The sequence below is a fragment of the Lonchura striata genome, chromosome 36 (genome assembly GCF_050655825.1).
Source record: "Lonchura striata isolate lonStrDom1 chromosome 36, ASM5065582v1, whole genome shotgun sequence".
Taxonomy (NCBI): domain Eukaryota; kingdom Metazoa; phylum Chordata; class Aves; order Passeriformes; family Estrildidae; genus Lonchura; species Lonchura striata.
In genome coordinates, this window is record NC_140738.1 from 2,302,895 (window position 1) to 2,325,575 (window position 22,681).

At 52.7% G+C, this 22,681-nt stretch overlaps 2 protein-coding genes across 2 annotated transcripts in view; both read right to left on the reverse strand.

Moving 5' to 3' along the window:
• Window positions 1–2,148: 2,148 nt before the first annotated feature.
• On the reverse strand, window positions 2,149–4,247 carry LOC146764020 (uncharacterized). The gene is made up of 2 exons (XM_085565566.1): window positions 4,129–4,247; window positions 2,149–3,942 (listed from the first exon to the last, which is right to left on the reverse strand). Exons 1-2 carry the CDS (start codon window positions 4,178–4,180, stop codon window positions 2,939–2,941), a joined length of 1,056 nt encoding a protein of 351 aa, XP_085421692.1. The 5' UTR covers window positions 4,181–4,247; the 3' UTR covers window positions 2,149–2,938.
• Window positions 4,248–7,852: 3,605 nt separating this feature from the next.
• Window positions 7,853–22,681, reverse strand: part of LOC146764021 (uncharacterized) — a 286,790-nt gene continuing 271,961 nt past the window's right edge. The window contains exon 4 of the mRNA XM_085565394.1: window positions 7,853–7,906. Within this exon, the coding sequence (XP_085421520.1) occupies window positions 7,853–7,906 (54 nt within the window). The remainder of the gene's footprint in view (window positions 7,907–22,681) is intronic.

Below are 22,681 nucleotides of genomic sequence, written 5' to 3' on the forward strand. Positions count from 1 at the left end.
AGGGCTGCTGCTATCTTTTATGAGATATATTATGTATTACATGTTTACAGTTATTCCCCGATACCTACTACATATATTACCAAGTGCTTTTCTACTCTAAACCAACCTGTAAGTGCCAACATCACCAAGAACATGGAGGCAAGGAAGAAGAAGGAGGAAGAATGGGATCAGCCCACTTTCATCCATCTTAGAACTTCTGACCCCCATGTACAATAGAAAACCCCGCCCCTGTACATGTGCTAAAACCCCTCTGTACAATACTAACAAAAATTTCCCCTCTACTTTGTAACTACTTTTACTATTCTATCTAACCTTTTGTGACTGCTTGTTCCACCTTCAAATTTGGTAATTCATTCCATGGTTCAAACACAAAATCACAGCTGTTTCCAGCTGTCTGCCAGGGTCAAAAATGCTTCTGACCAAGGCCTGGAACCTCTAAAAATATCTGAGGGACATCTTGAGTTCCCACAACCTGGGAGCCTTTGGCAGTCCCTGCCCTCAGTGGGGCCGTGTGATGCTCCAGGTCACTTTGAGTTTTGATCCTGACTCCTTGAGCAGCTTCTTCAGCCTTCTCTCAGTGCCTGAGGGTCCTGGACTCCGTCCCAAAACCACAGTGGGGATCATCAAAATACAGAAAGCCCTCACGGGTGCTTTGTCTTTATTCAATTGTCTGCAAGCCTCCAGGGCTTGTGCAGCTGACTGGAGTCAGTCTGGAGTTCTGTTAAGGAGGAAGATTTCCACGTGCACCTCATGACCTTTTATTCTTCAATCAAATGAGTGGGGTTTTTTATTTCCCAGTTTGGAGAAGAGCGGATAGAAGCATTCCCCAGGTGATCCTGACACTGAACTTCTCCAGAGGAGGCCTGGGCATGTAGAAGAATGAGCCCCCTGAGGGCTGACCCTGTTTGGACAAGCTGCTCCTCACCCCCAGCCTCACCATGTCTGACATCGCCCACCTGGCACTGACATCCCTGTGCCCTGCAGCAGAACCTTGTCCCTGAGCTCTGCAGCTCCATGTCCCAGCCCATTGGACCATATCCCACCTGCTCTCCTCAGGGCTCTGCCTGCACACAGGCCCAGGAGAAGTTTTCCTGTTGGGAAGAAAAGAATGGAAAAGCCTGAGCACGTTTCCTAAACAACAAACACAACTCAGGAGCCACCTGCTCAGTACAGGCTGCCTGGAATGGTGTCACCTTTCTACAAGGGACAGTGTGACCAGAAATGATCACTGGAAGCAAAATTCTCTGAGTCTCCCAGCTGAATTCTCTGTCCTGGCCCATTCCCTAGATCCATGTTGCAGATGGAAGCTGCTCGTGCCATCCTCACCTTTTACCTCTCTTTGGAATGCAAACAGATGTTCCCAGCTGTGTTAAGCAGGATTTGCTCAATGTTTCTATAAATCTTTTGTGTTCCCCATGGAACGAAGGGGCCATTTTGGCACTGAGTGGGTGACGTGGAAGCAAGGAGTCAATTGTGACCCTGGGGTCCCATGGAACCAAAGGGCCATGGTGACACAGCAGGGCCACGTGGATCCAGTGGTCCATTGTGACACTGTGGATCCAAGGAGACCATGGAGACACCCCCAGAATCTCATGGAACCAAGGAGTCCATAGTGGCCCAGCGGGGCTGCATGGAGCCAATGGTCCATGGTGACACTGCCCATCCAAGGAGCCCAGTTGGACACTGTGGAAGCTCATGGAGCGAGGTGGTCATTGTGACACTGAAGAACTTCATGACACCAAATATCCATGGGGACACAGCAGGGCATCATGGAACCCAGGAACTACTGTTGGCAGTGTGGAAACTCCTGGAACCAGGGGCTGTTGCGGCACTGCAGAACCAACACAGCTGCTGCACCTTGTCCCCTGCCCTGCACAGCTCCTTGGGAGGCACGGCAGGAGCAGAACCCTGGGAACCTTGGGAATGCCCCTCTGGGATCCATGGCACACACTCCTTGGGCATGGAATTACAGTTCCCAGCCAGGAAAAGATGTTCCTGCTCTTGAAGGCAAAGCTCTTGTGAAAGAGTCAAAAGCCAAGTGGAGCAAGATCCTACAGTGACATTTCATTGCCAGCCTTCCTAACTTCACCCATGGTGGTTGGAGTTCATGGATTGGGAATGAAATTAGGGCAGGGTCTTTGGTGGGAGCTGCCCTGGGTCAAAGGGGACACTGAGAGAGAAACAGAGCAGGCAAAGGAAGGCAGGAGAGAAAGGAGGACACAAATACAATCAACTGAGAAGGTGTCATTCTGAAAAGCAAAACAGAACTGACTGAAAATTAATGGGACAGGAAGCAATAATTTTGAATGTTTTATTTACTTTCAAAATATATCCCATACACCCAGCTACACACAATCATGATCCTACGCCCTTTACATTTGGATCCCACTTCTTCCAGTTTCCCTCCTACCCCATCTCACCCTGGAGGTTGTGGAATTGGGTATTTTGTCATGGGTTATAGTTTTTTGAGGCGGAAACAAGCCATTTTGATGTGGTATTGAGCTCTTTTGGGGTAAGATTGAGGTGTTTTCAGTGAGGCTGAGTCATTTTGAGGTGACAGATCAATCCATCTTGTCTTCAGGAGTGCAAAGATGTGGAGAACACAGCCTGAAATCCCCCAAGAACCCACAAATCCTTCAGAATATGTCCCCAGACTATAAATTTAATCTCAAATACCTGTTAAAGGGTTGGACTTTGGGAATATCTGAATAATTACTTTATTTTCAGTCCTATTTCAGGTGTTTTAATTGATAAAGACATATCTGAAGAACGTTAAGGCCAAACCAAAAAGATGACCAGTCAGGTGTCTTCCCAACATGGATCACAGCGAATGTGGGTCACCAGGCCTGTGCACAGCATGGGTCTTCCCATGGGGGATAAGGCTGGAGCAGTGTACAAAGCTCTTCATGCAGTTGGGGGACTCACCGGGCTTCCCTTACTAGTGCCTCCGTTGGTGTTTGGTCAAGTGAGAGCTCTGGGTGAAGCTCTTCCCACACCGGGGACACTCGTAGGGCCTCTCCCCAGTGTGGATGCGCCGGTGCTTGACAAGGGAAGAGTTGTACTTGAAGCCCTTCCCACAGTTGGGGCAGCGGAAGGGCCTCTCATCCATGTGAATCTGCTGATGGCAGAGGAGATTAGATCTGGTCTTAAACTTCTTCTGACACTCAGGACACTCATAGGGCCTCTTGTCAGTGTGGATCATTTGGTGGATGATCAGGTTGGACCTCTGGCTGAAGCCCTTCTCACATTGCTCACACTTGTATGGCCTTTCCCCAGTGTGGATCCTCTGGTGGCGGATCAAGTTGGATCTTGTGCTGTAGCTCATCCCACATTCCTTACACTCATAGGGCCTCTCCCCAGTGTGGATGTGCCGGTGGGTGACAAGGGTGGAGTTGCGCTTGAATCCGTTCCCACAGTCCGGGCAGCAGAAGGGCCTCTCATCCGTGTGAAGCCGCTGGTGCAGGAGGAGAGTGGAGCTGGTGTGAAACCTCTTCTGACACTCAGGACACTCATAGGGCCTCTCCCCAGTGTGGATGCTCTGGTGGGTGACAAGGGCAGAGCTGCAGCTGAAGCCCTTCCCACACTCCCCACACTCGTAGGCCCATTCCCCAGTGTGGATCATCTGGTGGCAGATCAGGCTGTTGCTCTTCCTGAAGCTCTTCCCACACTCCAAGCACCTGTAGGGCTTCTCCCCATCAGGAAGCTTCTCAGGCACCACCAGCTCTGAGCTCTGGCTGAAGCTCTGCCCACCTTCCTGGCCCAGGGTGGGTCTTTCCTCCTCAGAGCATCCTGGGCTGGGTTTGCAGCCCCTCCTCCTGTGGGATCTCTGGGGCTTTTCCTCCCTGTTGTATTCCTGCACCGTGGAGCTGCTCAAAATGGCCTCTTCCATGAGGTTCTGCTGCGGGGATTTATCCTCCCTGGTCTTTATCTTCTTCTCCTTGTCTGGGGGAGGAAGGACAGGGAGAGGATGGGATTTGCCTCTGTGCCAGAGGGAAGGGCAAGGAGATCCCCCCAGTGCATCCCCGGCAGGAAGGCACCGGCAGCGGGGCTGTCCTGCAGCCAGGGGCCATGCTGGGCTGGGAGATGGGGCAGGAGAGAGGGGGAATGGGGCACTAACTTCCTCCTCACCTGCCTGGGTGTTCCAGGGCATCTTCCTCTTCCTTGCAGCCTCCTCCTCCATCTGGCGAATTTTTGGGGATGGGAAATCCTGTTTTGGGAGGAAAAAAGTTATGAGCACAGTGAGTTTGTTACTGGTTGGAAGGCAAACCAGGTGGAGAGTCTAAGCCAGAATGACAATTGAATAAGAAAATTAAGATCAAGGCAGTGATACAGAAACACTGTCTTAATCTGACAGAGTCAGGATATAACCTGACACCCCGTTGCTCAGGGTGGTGGTAGCAGTCTGATGAAATGGTGGCTGCAGTCCAGCTGGAGTGATGAACGTGATTGTGTCAAAGTGGCGATCCTGTAGAAGGGTCTGGTCTTCCTCTGAAGGTCCAGTGGTGCTTATGGAGCTCTTGTCCTCTGGGAATCCAGTAGGCAAGGTGGTTGTGGTGTTGCAAATGGTGAGATTATATCCAGGTAGGAATGCTTGGTTCCTCCCCCTGGGCGGAGCATCCCACAATGGGATGATGTAATTTTATCAGTCCTGCAGTGACACTCAATGGCCCATTAAGAGAAGATGGCCCCTGGAGGGCGTTATCAGGGCTGAGCCATGGAAGAGATAAAGAACACTGCCCCACCTGTTGATAACAGTTTATGGAGATGGGGACTGAAAACACTTTTGGTTACATCTGACACTGTAACCTAAAACAGTGAGGCAATCCCTGCTCGGGGTGGGGGGTGAACACCACCCCCCTTACCCAAACTGGCTCCGGTGTAAAACCCCCACCCTGGGAAGGCCACGCACACAGGGGACAATGTCACACTTGCCCCGCCCCAGGGGAGATCTCTGTCCCTGTCACTCCCTTGCTCTCTTCTCTTTTTCTTTCCATCTCTGTCTACCTCACATTTACTGTTCAATAAAATCCACTTTGGATTTGGTCTTGCTAGCACCTTAATTGGGGCAGAGGCATCTCTCTAACAATTTCATTATCCGGATTGCAACATTATTTTGCACAGTGAGTTCAGGGCACTGTTGTCTGACCCCAAGTGCCTTTGACAACAGCATGGTTCTCTCCTCTGAGGAGTTTGTGGCTCTTTCTGGAGGAACTCTTGGAAACTTGGATGCAGCTTCCTCTGAGTGACTTTAGGGAGAACTTATGAGGAAAATAGCTCTTGTGGGTGGCCAGTTTAAAGAAAATATTTTGTTTTTCTTCTTTGAAAAATCTGTTAAAATCACTGGAGGAAAGGGACCAAATGATACCAGCAAGACTGACAAGGATCATTCACCACCCGGTGAGGAACACAAGGCTACTTAAATCCTACAAGAAGCCCAGCTCAAGTAGCTAAATTCCCAAATAACTCCTGAATTCATGGGCTTTGGGGGAAGAATCATTATTTTCTTGGTCCCTGTCACCTTTGTGATAGTTACACAGACCTTTCCCTTCCTTTTAATAATCTGTATTGGGCCAAATTTCCGTGTTTGTTTTTTTTTTTTGGAACCTCCCAGCATCTGAGCTGGAGCTGTGCTTGAACTGATGAAATTTGGAATTGCTAGAGAATTGCTTCTGTTGTTGGTTTATTAATGTTTGGGATTTATTTGTGTTTCCATCAGAAATGACTTGTGGGAAGAGCAAATCTTCCTCAAGGCATTTTATGTAGGGTTAACTTTGATTTCTGCTGAGTTTGTTTTGTCCAGTGTCCAGGCGATGCTCAAGGGGTCTCTGGTTTTGGTTTGGCCCTAATTTACTTCTGATTTGTCTTTATCACTTAAAAACACCTGGAAAATGACTATAAAGAGTATTGACCAGATATGTCAAAAGTCCCACCATTTTAGAGGTATTTGAGGTGGAATTTACTGTTTGGGAACATATTCTGGAGGATTTGTGGCTTCTTGGGGGATATCTGGTAGTGTTCTCCATATCTTTGCACTCCAAAACCCAAGGTGGATTGGTCTGTCACCTCAAAGTGACTCAATCCTACCTCAAAATGGCTGGTTCCCACCTCAGCCCCATGCCAAAATTGCTCAATTACTCAGCCTCCAGGATGAGATGGGGTTGGAAGGAGATCGGAAGAAGTGAGATCCAAATTTGAAGTTGTGGGGTCAGGACTGTGTGGGGCTGAGTGATTTATTTTGATAATAAGTAAAACTCTCAGAATTATTGATTTTAGTCCCATTCAGTTTCTGTCAGTTCTGGTTTGCTTTTCAGAGTGCTGCCTTCTCAGCTGATTTTGTTTGTGTCCTCCTGTCCCAGACTGAAAAGCAAGATGTGTTCTATTTGCCATCTGTATGACAGTTGTCCTGTGTTAAGTGGGCAGTTTTTCCTTATCTCTTCCACAATCAATCCTCCCTCAGGGGAGACATCTGCTGATAATGGGCTATTGAATGTCACTGCATGACTGATAAGAACTGTAACATCCCATTGTGAGATGCTCCGCCCTGAGGGAGGAGCCAAGCATTCCTACCTGCATCCAGTCTTGAGATTCTGGCCCACCAACACAGATTTTTCTGTGCTGGATTTCTCAGAGGAACAGCTGCCTCTTCCTCTTCAGAAGAAGACTCCCATTCCTACAGGATCACTTCTCCAACAGAACCACACCTGACACTCCTGGAGGACTGCACCCACAATTCCAATTGGACTGTGTTGGACAGGGTGTCAGGTTGTATTCTGACTCTGTCAGTGTTGTTTTAGTTTACTGCATTCTTTATTATATCTTTTTGTTTTTTTCGCTAATAAAAAGCTGTTATTCCTGCTCCCATATTTTTACCTGACAGGCCCCCTTAATTTCAAATTTATAACAATTCAGAAAGAAAGAGTCTACATTTTTTCATTTCAGGGGAGGCTCCTGCTTTCCATAGAAGACACCTGTCTTTCCAAACCAAAACACCTCCTTTCCCTCCTGCCTTCCTTTTCCTGCTCTGTTTCTCTCTCAGTGCCTCCTTTGACCAGGGCAGCTCCAACCAAAGGCCCTGCCCTGATTTAATTCCCAATCCACGAGCTACAATGACTACGGGTGAAGTTATGAAGGCTGGCAGTGAAATGTCACTGTAGGATCTTGCTCCAATTTTGCTTTTGGTCCCTTCTTAAGAGCTTTGCCTTCAAGGGCAGGAACATCTTTTCCTGGCTGGGAACTGCAATTCCAGCCCCTGGGAGCGTGTGCCATGGATCCCAGAGGGGTATTCCCGAGGCTCCCAGGGTGCTGCTCCTGCCATGCCTCCCAAGGAGCTGTGCAGGGCAGGGGACAAGGTGCAGCAGCTGTGTTGGTGCTGCAGTGCCACAACAGCCCCTGGTTCCAGAAGTTTCCGCACTGCCAACAGCGGTTCCTGGGTTCCATGATGCCCTGCTGTGTCCCCATGGATATTTGGTGTCATGAAGTTCTTCAGTGTTACAATGGCCACCTCGCTCCATGAGCTTCCACAGTGTCCAAATGGCCTCCTTGGATGGGCAGTGTCAGCATGGACCATTGGCTCCATGCAGCCCCGCTGGGTCACCATGGACTCCTTGGTTCCATGAGGTTCAGGGGGTGTCTCCATGGTCTCCTTGGATCCACAGTGTCACAATGGACAACTGAATCCACGTGGCCCTGCTGTGTCACCATGGCTCCTTGGTTCCATGGGACCCCAGGGTCACAATTGACTCCTTGCTTCCACGTCACCCCCTCAGTGCCAAAATGTCCCCTTCGCTCCATGGGGGACACAAAAGATTTATAGAAACATTGAGGAAATCCTGCTTAACACAACTGGGAACATCTATTTGCATTCCAAAGAGAGGTTAAAGGTGAGGATGGCCCCAGCAGCTTCCATCTGCAATAGAGATCCAGGGAAAAGACAGGGACGGAGAATTCAGCTGGGAGACTCAGAGAATTCTGCTTCCAGAGATCATTTCTGGTCACACTGTCCCTTGTAGAAAGGTGACACCATTCCATGCAGCCTGTACTGAGCAGGTGGTTCCTGAGTGGTGTTTGTTGTATAGGAAACCTGCTCAGGCTTTTCCATTCTTTCTTTCCCAAGAGGAAAACTTCTCCTGGCCCTGTGTGCAGGCAGAGCCCTGAGGAGAGCAGGTGGGACACGGTGCAATGGGCTGGGTCATGGAGCTGCAGAGCTCCGGGACAAGGTTCTGCTGCAGGGCACAGGGATGTCAGTGCCAGGTGGGCAATGTCAGACATGGTGAGGCTGGGGGTGAGGAACAGCTTGTCCAAACAGGGTCAGCCCTCACGGGGCTCATTCTTCTACATGCCCAGACCTCCTAATGAGACAGTGAGCATCAAGATCACCTGGGGAATGCTTCTATCAGCTCTTCTCTGAACTCGAAAACAAAACAATATTGCTTTTATAAAAGATAAAAATCAGGAGGTGCACTTGGAAATCTTCCTCCTTACAAGAACTCCAAACTGACTGCAATCAGCTGCACAAGCCCTGGAGATTTTCAGACATTTGAAGGAAGACAAAGAGCACCTGAGGGCTTTCTGTATTTTAATAATCCCTATGCTGGATTTGGGGCTGAGTCCAGGACCCTCAGAAGGCTGAAGGAGCTGCTCAAGGAGTCAGAAGCAAAACTCCAAATCCCTTGGAGCATCACTGAGGGCAGGGACTGCCAAAGGCTACCAGGGACTGGAGAGAGCAGATCCTTGAGGCCAGGACTGCAGGGAGCCCAAGGCTCCGAGCAGGGAACTGCAATGCTGAGCAAGGCCTGGGCTGGCTGGGGGAAGCAGAAAGGCCAAGCCCTGGGCCCAGCCTGGCACAGCAGGGCCTGTCCCTCACGGGTGACTCGGGGCTGTTTGTGGGGCAGGGGGATGTGAGGGGCAGCAAGGACAAATGTCACAAACCTGCATGACCCTGGAGATCCTCATGGAACCAAGGGACCATTGTGACACTGTGCTGCCTCATGGAATCAAGGAGACCATTGCGAACTCAGAGACCCCAAGGAACCAAGGGTCCATGGTGACCTTGTGCAGCTGCAGTGTCACAGAGGAGCCGTTGTGACACAGCGAGGGCACACGGAGCCGAGGGGCCATTGTGACACATCAGGGCTTTGTGGAACCACGAAGCCATTGTGACACTGCAAGGCCTCATGGAAGCACGGGGCCATTGTGACAATGCAGAAGCAAGGGGAACATTGTGACACTTCAGGGCCTGATGGAACCAAGGAGAGCATTGTGACACTCTGTGGTCCCACAGAACCAAGGTAACATGGAACAGGTCTGGCTGGCTGAGCCTCCTGGGGAGCACCTGACAGGTCTGGCTGACCTTGGCATGTCGAGGGCTGCTTCTCATCTGCCCCTGAAGCACTGGGGTGTCGGCCTGATTTTTTAAGATTTTCTAAAACCTTCTGAGTTTACATTCTTGTAGCAAATTTTCTCACACAACTTTCTGTAAATAACTTATTGCTTTGCATTCCTTCATAGAGGAGGAGAAATTTGATGGACGGTAGTTTGTCCAGTGTTGTTGGATAGGTGGTCCTTTCACCCTCCAATCCACTGTCACCTTTGGAAAACAATAAATGTTGGAGTCAGAAATAAATTACATTTCTTTTACCGTCACAAACGCAAAGGTGCCCATCATGTTTTCTCATGTCCCATAGTGACACTGGGGCTCTGGGCTTTCCTTCCTATGGGAGAGAACTATTCTTCTCCTCCAGGGGCCTATAGCCAAAACTGGAATTCCTCCTCCAAATTTCCTTATATTGCAAGGATTGTTTATAGATGAATTCTGCCAGGAGAAACAGATCTGGTTGCCTTGGTGACCCAGGGGGCACCTCTCATCTGCCTTTCAAACACTGGCACCATGTGCTTTTCTTTATTATGGGGAAAAACCATCCATCTCAACCAGGTACCCATGGCCAAAATTGGGCATCTGCCTACAGAATTCCCTATATCCAAGGATAGCTCCCAGAAAAATGATGCCAGGAATCACAAATCTGGCTGGCCTTGGCTTCCTGAGGGATGGCACTCATGTGCCTCTGAAACACTGGGACTCTGTGCTTTCCTTCCTAAAGAAAAGAATTCATCTTCTTGTCTAGGTGTCCACGGCCAAAACTGAGATTCCACCTCCAAAATGCCCTATGTTCAAGGATAGCCCCTAGATGAAAGTTGTCAGGAGAGAGAGGTCTGGCTGGCTTGGCCTGAGAGTGGCCACTTATCATCTTCTTCCAGAACACTTGGATTTTGTGCTTTTCTTTCCTATAGGAAAAAAACATCCATCCTGAGCAGGCGTCCATGGCCAGAACTGGGATTCCACCTCCAAAACTCTATACATCCAATGATTGCTCCCAGTGAAATCTGCCAGGACAGACAGATCTGGCTGCCCTTGGCCTCTTGGGGATGCCTCTCACCTGCTTTCAAAACACTGGGGTCAGTGGTTTCCTTCCAATGAAAAAGACCTGTCCTTCTTCTCAAGGTGTTCATGGTCAAAACTGAGATTCCTTCTCCCAAATTCCATATATCCAAGGATCTCTCCATGACAAAAGCTGCCAGGACAAACAGGTCTGGCTGGCTTGGCCTCTCAAGAGCCACCTCTCTTCACTTCTGCTTTTGAAACACTGGGGCTCTGTGCTTTCCTTCCTATGGAAAAGAACTGTCCTTCTTATCTACGCAGAAATGGCTGAAATTGGGGTTCCACTTCCCAAATTCCCTATATCCAAGGGTTGCTTTCAGACAAAAGCTACCAGGACAGAGAAGTCTGGCTGGCTTAGGCCTCTGGTGGAAGCCTTTCATCTATCCCTGAAACACTGGTGTTCCGTGCTTTTCTTCCTGTGGAAAAGAACCATCCTTCTACTTTGGGTGTCCATGTCTGAAATTGGGATTCCACCTCTAAAATTCCCTATATCCCAGGGTTGCTCCAGACAAAATCTGCCAGTACCATCAAGTCTGGCTGGCCTTGGCCTCTGGTGGCTGCCCCTGCCACACTGGGGCTCGGTGCTTTCCTTCTCATGGAGATCACTGTGACACTGTGGGCACCTCATGGAACCAAGGGGATCATTGTGGCACCACTGGAGCCCATGGAACCAAGGGGCCATGGTGACATCGTGGGGCTTCATGGGCCCAGAGACCATTATGAATGTGTGGGGCCTGATGGAACCTTGGAGACCATTCTGACCCTTCAGGGCCCTGTGTCACCAAGGGGGCATTGTGACACCTCAGAGTCTCCTGGAAGCAAGGTACCCCATGGAAGTGAGGGAACATGGAACAGGTCTGGCTGGCTTGGCATGCCAGGGCCACCTGACAGGTCTGGCTGATGTTGGAATGCCAAGGGCTGCTTCTCATCAGCTCCTGGAGCAAAGGGGCTATGTGCTTTCCTTGCTATAGAAAAGAACTGTCTGTGTTCAGATGCCCATTGCCAAAACTGGTATTCTCCCTAAACAATTTCCTGTATGCAAGGTTATGTTTTAGGAAAAAAACAGCCAGCTCTGGCTGGCCTTGCACTGTGGTGGTCACCTTTCATCTGCCCCTGAAACAATGGGGCTCTGTTCCTTCATTCCTGTGGAAAAGAAATGGTCTTCTTGTCCATGGTCCATGGCCAAAATTAGAATGTGGCCTTCTAAAGTCCGTATATCCAAGGATTGCTCCCAGACAAAAGTAGCCAGGACAGACAGGATGGGTTAGCCCTGTCCTCTGGTAATTTTCACAGACCATGAGCTGAATATTTTTATTAGAAAACACCTTGGAGAGGGCCCAGAGATCTCCCAATGAGAGGTTTTGGGGGCTTGGGCACATGACCGCTACATATGGACAAGTTACAGATGAGAAAGCCTGGCTGGGTCTCTCTCCCTTCTGGCCCCACAGAGGTGCCGAGGCCGGCCCAGCCCCGTCTCGGCCGTGGGGCCGGGCGGCTCCTGCCGTGGGGCCGGGCCCCTTCCCAGGGAGCCGCCAGGCGCCATCGGCTCCCGGGCAGGGCAGGGGAGGCCGCGGGGCCGAGGCCGGGCCGTGGCTGCGGGTGCTGACATCTGGCCCTGCCGAGCCCTGCCCCGCCGCCAGCCCGGGCCCGGCCGGGATCCGCCGGGCCCCAGGAGCAGCCCCGGGCCGGGCCGGCTCGGCCAAGGCTCTGCCGCTCTTGGGCTTCGCCCGCAGCCGGCGGGCAGGGCAGGAGAAGCCATCGGCCCCGGCCGTGCTGCTGCTGGGCTCTGGCCTGGCTGCTGAGATCCTGGCCCTGCCCCAGCGCGGCCCAGCCTGACACAGCCCCAGAGCAGCCGCTGCAGAAACCTCCATGGCAAAACAGCTCCGGCCGCAAGCACCGAGCCCGGCCGGGCTCACGGAACCATCTGCAGCCCCGGGAGATATTGACTCTGCCAGTGCTGCCATCCTCCCTCCAGTGAGAGAAAAGGACACAGGGCAGGCACACAGAAGAGCAACATAGACACACAGAGGGCAGGGAAGAGGAAGTTGAGTCCCAGATGGGAGGGATGAGGAGATGCCTTGATCTTGGGGCTGGAATCCTCTGCTAAAGCTGTGGAGAAGGATGTCATTGATACATCAGACTCTCTTTTTCCCTGTAAGGCATTGAAAAGTATGGGGCGATGACTTGTTTCAGCAAAGGCCTCCATGCTAAAGTAAGCAAATGTTGCAGTAGCTGTGATCCCATGAGAGGTTTGAACAGAGAAAGGGAGAACAGTGATGAGACCCTGTGCCCTCAGGGAGAGAAGAAGACCTCTGTTCCCAGAGATGAAGATGATTTCAGAAAGAGATGAAGAGAACCGTTGCTCTTAAACAGCTCATCTCAAAATTAATACCCCATAAGCTGACAAGGGCCATAAGCACGTCTGTGGGAAAATATGGGAGGGAGTTCATGATTGCAGATTTCTCCAGGCAGCTGCTATTTGTGGAAATGAAAAGCCATGAGATAACTGTTTTCTTGTGTAGAAGTGTCCATAACATTAACAAGAGGAACTTCTCTGCCTAAGTGCAGTGAAGAAAGACTATTTTAGAGATGGTAAACTGACTGAAAATTTTAGGTTTTGTCTCTTTACATTGTCAGGTTGTATGGAGAGAGGAAGTGTTCTGAAAGTTTTGTTCTGATTCTTATTACTCTTTCTTAAGTTATTGTTAATACAATTTTATTTATAACCTTTTAAAATTTTGAAAACACTTTGCCTTTCTCCTAATCCTATCTCACAGCAGGAAATGAGTAAGTATATTCTAGTGAGTGCACTGGTAATTAGCCAGCAATGAACCCACCACACTAATTGAAGCATTGGCCGAGAAATCTCAAAATGATGAACCAAAACCACTACAGAAACTTCCTGACAAACTGCACGAGAGCAGAGAGAAATCGAGGCACAGCCATGGTTTGTCAGGACTTGCTTGATCCTAATGAGGCCTGTGGTGCATTTGGAGCTGAGACCTGGAACCTCAGGGCCTGAGAGGAGATTGCACAAACCTTTCCAGGAGTCCAAGTCAGAGGAAAACCCCAAAGTGGTTGGAGTCTAAAGCATTAATGGGACCCACAAAGGTCCATCTATACCACAGGCTCCTCATGGACTCCTTGCAGGAGAGAACTGGAGGCCAGGATGGCACAAGAACCTCTCAGAGACTGAAAATGGCACAAAGAACTCTCAATGTGGAAAGGAAAATCCAAAGTACCTTGCAAAAGTTAAGAATCTCAAAGTATTAATGAGCCCCACTGAGTGCCTGTACAAAGCTCTCAAGAGACTCATTAAAGCAGATAATTGGGGCCATGATTGCACAAGCCTCTCACAGAGTCTGTAGCAAAAGGCAAACACCAAGTACCTTAATAAAACTGAAGTACCCTGAAGCATTAATGAGCCCCACTGAGTGTTGTTCCCGACAAAGCCTCTCCAGGGACTAATTAAAGCAGATAATTGGAAGCCATTATTGCAGAAACCTCTCAGAGACTCCAAGGCCAAAGGAAAAGCCAAAGTCCTTTGAAAAACCTGCAGTCCCTGGGAGCATGAAGGAGCCCCCAGGACCATTCCTGACCAAGGCTCCCCAGGGACTCCTTCCCGGAGATCCTTGACCCCACTGGGATGTCGGCATGGGGGGGATGCTGAGGGCAGGACCAGAGGGTGACAGTGCCCAGCCTGGCTGGGACTGTGCCAGGAGGCCCCAGGGCCTCAGGACAAGGTGTCTCCTCACAGCCCTTGGTGGCACAGAGCCTGCTGTGCCCCAGGGCACCAAGACTTGGCTTCTCTTTGTCCCCACCTGTCATCAGTGCCTCCAGTTCTCTGCTCTGCCTGGGGCCTGGGGACACTTTCTCAGTCGTGTCCCTCAGTGGGACCCATTAAATTCAGAGAAACTTTGGAGTTGGATTCTGACTTGGAGTTCTGCAAAGGTTTCTGCAGCTGCCTCTCAGGGCCTGATGTTCAGGGCCTGAGCACAAAGCCCCAGAGGGTCATTAAAGTCCTTGTGCTGTGTCTGTGCTGCTGAGCTGGGCCGGGCTCCTGGCACAGAGGGTGATCCTGGTAACCAAGCAGAGCTTCAAAAGCACATTTCTCTTGCTGAGCAGCTCTTCTCCCAGCCCAGCAGGGCTGGGGCACTGCCTGCAGCCAGCGCGGGCACAGCACAGAGGCACAGAGAGCTTCAATCAGTCAGGGCTGGGAAGGGGCTGAGAAGTGCCTGGGGCAGAATCACTGCCAGCCCTTGGCACAGGAACCTCTGGCTGCAGGACAATGCAGCTGCAGCTCCTGGAGAGATCTCCTAAAGCTGGAACATCCCAATGCCCACTGACCCGGTGAGTACAACTCTGAGTATTTCTGGTGCTGGGAAGCTGAAATATTCATGAATCTCTGACATTCTGAGGGGTTCTGATCAGTCATAGAATTTTTCCAAGACAACAATTTTGATAAAAAGGAGGAAATTTCCTAAGACTTTTTATTCGGTTTCCTATTATTGGAGAGTGGCAGGGAGGGGGGATAAATATTAATGGTGGATTATGAATTTTGACAAGTGCATGAGACAATATAAGTGTTATTTTAGTAATTAATAGGTTCACAGGAGATCCCTAATGTGCTTTCAGCCACTCGGCCCATGGACAGCAGCTGCAGCATCACCTTTGCTGGAGCCATCAGGCTCAGTCTGCGCTGTCCTTTCTCCAAGCTGCAAACAGAACCTGCCCCAGCCAGTGCCCAGCAAACAGGCAGGGTTCTGTCAGGCCAAGGAGAGTACACAGAGATTTGGGGTCTGGGTGTGCTGGCAGGGAGAGATCAGACGCAGGTAAACACCTGCAGGAGGAACATCTCCAGGAAGCAGAGAGAAGATCAGGGAAGGAGAGAAAACAAATCCCAGAAATGCTGTGGCAGGGAGAGTTTAGAGATGCCCAGAGGATCCCCTCCAGTGCAGCCCCTCCCTCTGAACAAGCCCCCTCCCTCCTGTCCCCCAGCCAAGCCTCTGCCCTCAGGGCCGGGGCTCCAAGGCGTGCAGCCCCTCCTGTGCAGGCAGAGCTGCAGCAGAGCCGTGGGGCAGCTCTGCAGCCCCGGGCCCAGTTCCCTCTGCAGAGCACAGGGCTGAGAGCAGCTGCCCGGCACTGGGGACTCTGGCAGGGGGCACAGCTGGCTCAGGGTGACACAGCTGTCCCCAGTGCCCGGCTCTGGGCAGTGCTGGCAGTGCAGTCAGGGAAGGAGCTGCATCTCCCTTCATCCAGTGCCATCAGAAGGACACTTGGAAGTCTCCCTGAGAATTCAGTCCAAGCTGGGAGATTCAATGCAGGGTGCAAACCTGTCCTAGAGCATCTCTGAATTATAAGCTTGATGGGGAAGTGTAGAGGTGTTGTGACACTGAAAATGCTGCTGGGTTGGTGAAATGAGCAAAGTGAGTCTCCACTCATCATATTTCCTCAGAAAATTCACTGTATTCTTCAATGGAAAGGAGATATGCTGAGGGTTTCTGATATGCAAGAATACCAGGAGAAACATGGGGGCAGCATAAGAAGAAAACCTCAAAACAAATACAGAAGTGTATTCATCTGTGTTACAGAGGAGGGTGTATGGGAAATGGCTTTAAGTTTCATTACAGTCATCTCCTCTAACTCTTCACTGACCCTTTCTCCATGAACAGGTGCCCATGTGCAGCCACAGCAAATGTCCAACAGCAGCTCCATCAGCCACTTCCTCCTGCTGGCACTGGCAGACACGCGGCAGCTGCAGCTCCTGCACTTCTGCCTCTTCCTGGGCATCTCCCTGGCTGCCCTCCTGGGCAACGGCCTCATCATCAGCGCCGTAGCCTGCGGCCACCACCTGCACACGCCCATGTTCTTCTTCCTGCTCAACCTGGCCCTCAGCGACCTGGGCTCCATCTGCACCACTGTCCCCAAAGCCATGCACAATTCCCTCTGGGACATGAGCACCATCTCCTACACAGGATGTGTTGCACAGCTCTTTTTCCTTCTGTTCTTCCTTGGAGCAGAGTATTCCCTCCTGACCATCATGTGCTACGACCGCTACGTGTCCATCTGCAAACCCCTGCACTACGGGACCCTCCTGGGCAGCAGAGCTTGTGCCCACATGGCAGCAGCTGCCTGGGCCAGTGCCTTTCTCAATGCTCTGCTGCACACAGCCAATACATTTTCCCTGCCCCTGTGCCATGGCAATGCCCTGGGCCAGTTCTTCTGTGATATCCCAGAGATCCTCAAGCTCTCCTGCTCCAATTCCCACCTCAGGGAACTTGGGCTTCTTGTGGTTACTAGCAGTTTATCATTTTGTTGTTTTGTGTTCATTGTTTTCTCCTATGTACAGATCATCAGGGCTGTGTGAGGATCCCCTTTGAGCAGGGACGGCACAAAGCCTTTTCCACCTGCCTCCCTCACCTGGCTGTAGTCTCTCTCTTTGTCAGCACTGCAGAATTTGCTCAGCTGAAGCCTGCCTCGATGTCCTCCCCATCCCTGGATCTGGCCCTGTCAGTTCTGCGCGATGAAATCCTGCTCAGCGTGGGCAATTGAGCCCTTGAAGGACTTAGTGTCAGGTCAAGGCTTGCTTTCCCTCCCAAAGCTTTCCCTTGGCAGCCTTGGGCAGAGGATTCATCCTCCCTCCCTCCTCCTTCCCACAGACCTGCTTGGAACCACTCTGTGGGCACTTTCCATTCTCTGTGTCTGTCCTCAAGTGCAGTGCCAACCTGGGTCAGTCCTGGCCCTGTACTGAGCTCCCAGGAGCTCGCAGGCTGAGATGGCAATGCTCAGCCACACCAGGGCCCTGCCCCTGCCAGCAGCACCCCCACAAGCAGCAGCAGCAGCAGCAGCAGCAGCAGCAGCAGCAGCAGCAGCAGCAGCTGCAGTCGCCTCTCAGCTGTTGGTGCCCCTGCACTGCAGCCCCTCCCGCTGGCACCAACGTTCCCTTGTGGCCTTGGAGACAGTCATGAATCCATCCATGTGGTCACAGAGCCATGGAATCCCAGAGTTCCAGGTTCCTGGAAGCCTGGAGTCATTGAATCCTGAGAACCACACTCAGAGGAGGAGGAGGAGGAGGAGGAGCGGTAGGAGGAGGAGGAGGAGGACGAGGACGAGGAGGACGAGGAGGACGTGGAGGACGAGGATGAGGAAGAGGACGAGGAGGATGAGGATGAGGAGGAGGAGGACGAGGATGAGGAGGAGGAGGAGGAGGAGGAGGAGGAGGAGGAGGACGACGACGAGGAGGACGACGACGAGGACGAGGACGAGGACGAGGACGAGGAGGACGAGGACGAGGAGGAGGACGAGGAGGAGGAGGAGGAGGAGGAGGAGGAGGAGGAGGACGAGGACGAGGAGGAGGAGGAGGACGAGGAGGACGAGGAGGAGGACGAGGAGGAGGAGGACGAGGAGGAGGATGAGGAGCCGGAGGACGAGGATGAGTAGGAGGAGGACGAGGATGAGGAGGAGGACGACGAGGAGGACGAGGACGACGAGGAGGAGGATGAGGAGGAGGAGGACAAGGAGGAGGAGGAGGAGGAGGAGGACGAGGAGGAGGAGGAGGAGGACGAGGAGGAGGAGGAGGAGGACGAAGACGAGGAGGAGGAGGACGAGGACGAGGAGGACGAGGACGAGGAGGAGGAGGACGAGGAGGAGGAAGACGAGGTGGACGAGGAGAAGGAAAAAGAGGAGGAGGAGGACGAGGAGGAGGAGGACGAGGAGGAGGACGAGGAGGAGGAGGACGAGGAGGAGGAGGACGAGCAGGAGGAGGACGAGGAGGAAGAGGTGGAGGACGACGACGAGGAGGAGGAGGACGAGGAGGAGGACGAGGAGGAGGACGAAGACGAGGAGGTGGAGGACGAGGAGGAGGAGGACGAGGAGGAGGAGGAGGAGGACGAAGACCAGGAGGAGGAGGACGAGGAGGAGGAGGAGGAGGAGGAGGACGAGGACGAAAACTAGGAGCAGAAGGAGGAGGAGGAGCAGGAGGAGGAGGAGGAGGACGAGGAGGAGGAGGACGAGGAGGACGAGGACGAGGACAAAGAGGAGGAGGAGGATTAGGAGGAGGACGAGGAGGAGGAGGAGGAAAAAGAGGACGAGGACGAGGAGGAGGACAAGGAGGAGGAGGACGAGGAGGAGGAGGACAAGCAGGAGGACGAGGAGGAGGAGGTCGAGGAGGAGGAGGACGAGGAGGAGGACGAGGACGAGGAGGACGAGGAGGAGGACGAGGAGGAGGAGGACGAGGAGGAGGTGGACGAGGAGGAGGAGGAGGACGAGGATGAGGAGGAGGAGGACCAGGAAGAGGAGGACGAGGAGGAGGATGAGGAGGACGAGGAGGACGAGGAGGAGAAGGATGAGGATGAGGACGAGGAGGACGAGGATGAGGAGGAGGAGGACGAGGAGGAGGAAAACGAAGACGAGGACGAGGAGGAGGAGGACGAGGAGGAGGATGAGGACGAGGAGGACGTGGAGGATGACGATGAGGAAGAGGACAAGGAGAATGAGGATGAGGAGGAGGAGGACGAGAAGGAGGAGGACGAGGAGGAGGAGGACGAGGAGGAGGACGAGGAGGAGGAGGACGAGGAGGAGGATGAGGAGCAGGAGGACGAGGATGAGTAGGAGGAGGACGAGGATGAGGAGGAGGAGGACGAGGAGGAGGAGGACGAGGGGGAGTATGAGGAGGACGAGGAGGACGAGGAGGAGGAGGAGGACGAGGAGGAGGAGGACAAGGAGGAGGAGGATGAGGAGGAGGAGGACAAGGAGGAGGAAAAGGAGGACGAGAACGAGGAGGAGGACGAGGAGGAGGAGGACGAGGAGGAGGACGAGGACGAGGAGGACGAGGAGGAGGACGAGGAGGAGGAGGACGAGGAGGAGGAGCACGAGGAGGAGGACGAGGACGAGGAGGACGAGGAGGAGGACGAGGACGAGGAGGACGAGGACGAGGAGGAGGAGGACGAGGACGAGGAGGACGAGGAGGAGGAGGATGAGGAGGAGGAGGAAGAGGAAGAGGAGGAGGAGGACGAAGATGAGGAGGAGGAGGAGGACGAGGAGGAGGAGGACGAAGAAGAGAAGGAGGAGGAGGAGGACGAGGACGAGGAGGACGAGGAGGAGGAGGATGAGGAGGAGGATGAGGAGGACGAGGAGGACGAGGAGGACGAAGAGGAGAAGGACGAGGATGAGGATGAGGAGGACGAGGATGAGGAGGAGGAGGACGAGGACGAGGAGGAGGAGGAGGAGGAGGATGAGGAGGAGGATGGCGAGGACGAGGAGGAGGAGGAGGATGAGGACGAGGAGGAGGAGGAGGAGGACGAGGACGAGGACGAGGACGAGGAGGACGAGGACGAGGAGGAGGAGGACGAGGAGGAGGAGGACTAGAAGGATGAGGAGGACAATGAGGAGGAGGATGAGGAGAATAAGGATGTGGAGGACAAGGAGGAGGAGGACGAGGAAGACGAGGAGGAGAAGGAGGAATAGGAGGATAAAGAGGATGAGAATGAGGAGGTGGAGGATTAGGAGAAGGATGAGGATGAGGAAAAGGATGAAGATGCAGAGGACAAGGAAGACGAGGAGGAGGATGAGGAGGAGGACGAGGAGGAGGATGAGGAGGAGGACGAGGAGGACCAGGAGGATGAGGAGGAGGAGAAGGAGGAGGACGAGGACGAGGACGAGGAGGAGGACGAGGACGAGGACGACGACGATGACGATGAAGTGCAGGTGGAAGATGAGGAGGAGGAATAGTAGGAGGAAGAGATAGGACAAGGACAAGGAGGATGATGAGGAGGAGGAGGAGAACGAGGAGGAAGAGGAGAATGAGGATGAGGAGGAGGAGGAGGAGGAGGAGGAGGACAATGACAAGGAGGATGAGGAGGGTGAGGAGAAAGAGGAGGAGCAGGAGGAGGAAGAGGAGGAGGAGGAGGATGAAAAGGACTAGGGCAAGCACAAGGAAGATGAGGAGGAGGAGGAGGACGAGGAAGAGGAGGAGACAGAGAAGCAGGAAGAGGAGGAATAGGAGGAGGAAGAGAGAGGACAAGGACAAGGAGGATGATGAGGATGAGGAGGAGGACAGCGAGGAGGAGTAGGAGGAGAAGAAGGATGAGGACGAGGACGAGGAGGAGAAGGATGAAGATGAGGAAAAGGATGAAGATGCAGAGGACAAGGAGGACGAGGAGGACGAGGAGGAGGAGGAGGAAGAGGAGGAGGACAAGGACGACGAGGAGGACAAGGAGGACAAGGGGGAGGAGGAGGAGGAGGAGGAGGAGGAGGAGGATGACTAAGACGAGGACGAGGACGAGGAGCAGGAGGAGGAGGAGAAGGACAAGGAAAAGGACAAGGAGGAAGAGGAGGATGAGGAGGACAAGGAGGATAAGGAGGACGAGGAGGAGGAGGAGGAGGAGAAGGAGGATGAGGAGGACGAGGAGGATTACGAGGAGGAGGAGGAGGACTACGATGACGATGATGACGAAGAGGAGGTGGAATATGAGGAGGAGGAATAGGAGGAGGAAGAGAGAGAACGAGGACAAGGAGGATGATGAGGAGGAGGAGAACGAGGAGGAAGAGGAGAATGAGGATTAGGAGGAGAAGGAGGAGGAGGACAATGACAAAGAGGATGACGATGGGGAGGAGAAAGAGGAGGAGCAGGAGGAGGAAGAGGAGGAGGAGGAAGATGAAAAGGACTAGGGCAAGCACAAGGAAATTGAGGAGGAGGAGGAGGACAAGGAAGAGGAGGAAGCAGAGAAGCAAGAAGAGGAGGAATAGGAGGAGGAAGAGAGAGGACAAGGACAAGGAGGATGATGAGGATGATGACGAGGAGGAGAAGGATGAGGATGAGGATAAGGATGGAGATGCAGAGGACAAGGACGACGAGGAGGAGGAGGAGGGGAAGGAGGAGAATAAAGAGGAAGAGGACAAGGATGAGGAGGACCAGGAGGAGAAGGACGAGGAGGATGAGGATGAGCAGGATGGGGAGGACGAGGAGGAGGAAGAGGGGAAAGATGAGGAGGTGGAGAAGGAGCAGAATGAGGATGAGGAAGACAATGAGGAGAATGAGGAGAATAAGGATGCGGAGGATAAGGAGGAGGAGGACGAGGAGGAGGACGAGGAGGATGAGGACGAGGAGGAAAAGGATGAGGATGAGGAAAAGGATGAAGATGCAGAGGACAAGGAGGACTTCCTCGTCCTCGTCCTCCTCGTCCTCCTCCTCGTCCTCCTCCTCCTCCTCTTCCTCCTCCTCCTCGTCCTCCTCCTCGTCCTCCTCCTCCTCCTCCTCCTCGTCCTCCTCCTCGTCCCCCTCCTCCTCGACCTCCTCGTCCTCCTTGTCCTCTGCATCTTCATCCTTTTCCTGATATTCATCCTTCTTCTCCTCGTTCTCGTCCTCATCCTTCTACTCCTCCTCCTCCTTGTTGTCCTCCTCCTCCTCATCCTCATCATTCTCCTTGTCCTTGTTCTCTCTCTTCCTCTTCCTATTCCTCCTCCTCATCTTCCACCTCTTCTTCGTCGTCGTCGTCGTCGTCCTCCTCGTCCTCCTCCTCCTCCTCCTTCTCATCATCCTCCTCGTCCTCGTCCTCCTCATCCCCCTGGTCCTCCTCATCCTCCTCCTCGTCCTCGTCCTCGTCGTCGTCCTCCTCCTCCTCATCGTCCTCCTCATTGTCCTCCTCCACATCCTCATTCTCATCCTATCTATCCTCCTATTCATCCTCCTCCTCCTCATCTTTGTCGTCCTCCTCCTTTTTGTCCTCCTCCACATCCTCATTCTCATCCTCTTTATCCTCATATTCCTCCTCCTCCTCCTCGTCTTCTTCGTCCTCCTCCTCCTTGTCCTCCTTGTCCTCCTCGTCCTCCTTGTCCTGCTCATCCTCGTCCTTTTCCTCATCCTTGTCCTCCTCCTCCTCCTCCTCCTCCTTATCCTCCGCATCCTTATCCTCCTCATCCTCCTCATTGTCCTCCTCATCCTCATTCTCCTCCTTCTCCTCCTCCTCATCTTCCTCCTCTTCCTCCTTCTCGTCCTTCCCATCCTGTTCATCCTCATCCAACTCGTCCTTCTCCTCCTGGTCATCCTCATCCTTGTCCTCCTCCACTTTATTCTCCTCGTAGTCCTCCTCCTCCTCCTGTTCAAATTCCTTCTCCACCTCCTCCTCCTCCTCCTCCTCCTCGTCCTCCTTGTCCTCTGCATCTTCATCCTTTCCCTCATCCTCATCCTTCTCCTCCTCGTCCTCGTCCTCATCCTTCTTCTCCTCCTAATCCTCCTCCTTCTCGCTG

Excerpts from the sequence above, each read along its gene's own strand:
- LOC146764020 (XM_085565566.1), bottom strand. The coding sequence starts at position 4,180 with ATGGAGGAGGAGGCTGCAAGGAAGAGGAAGATGCCCTGGAACACCCAG. Across the intron at positions 3,943-4,128 it reads GCCCTGGAACACCCAGGCAG|ACAAGGAGAAGAAGATAAAG; the intron begins GTGAGGAGGAAG and ends TTCCTCCCCCAG.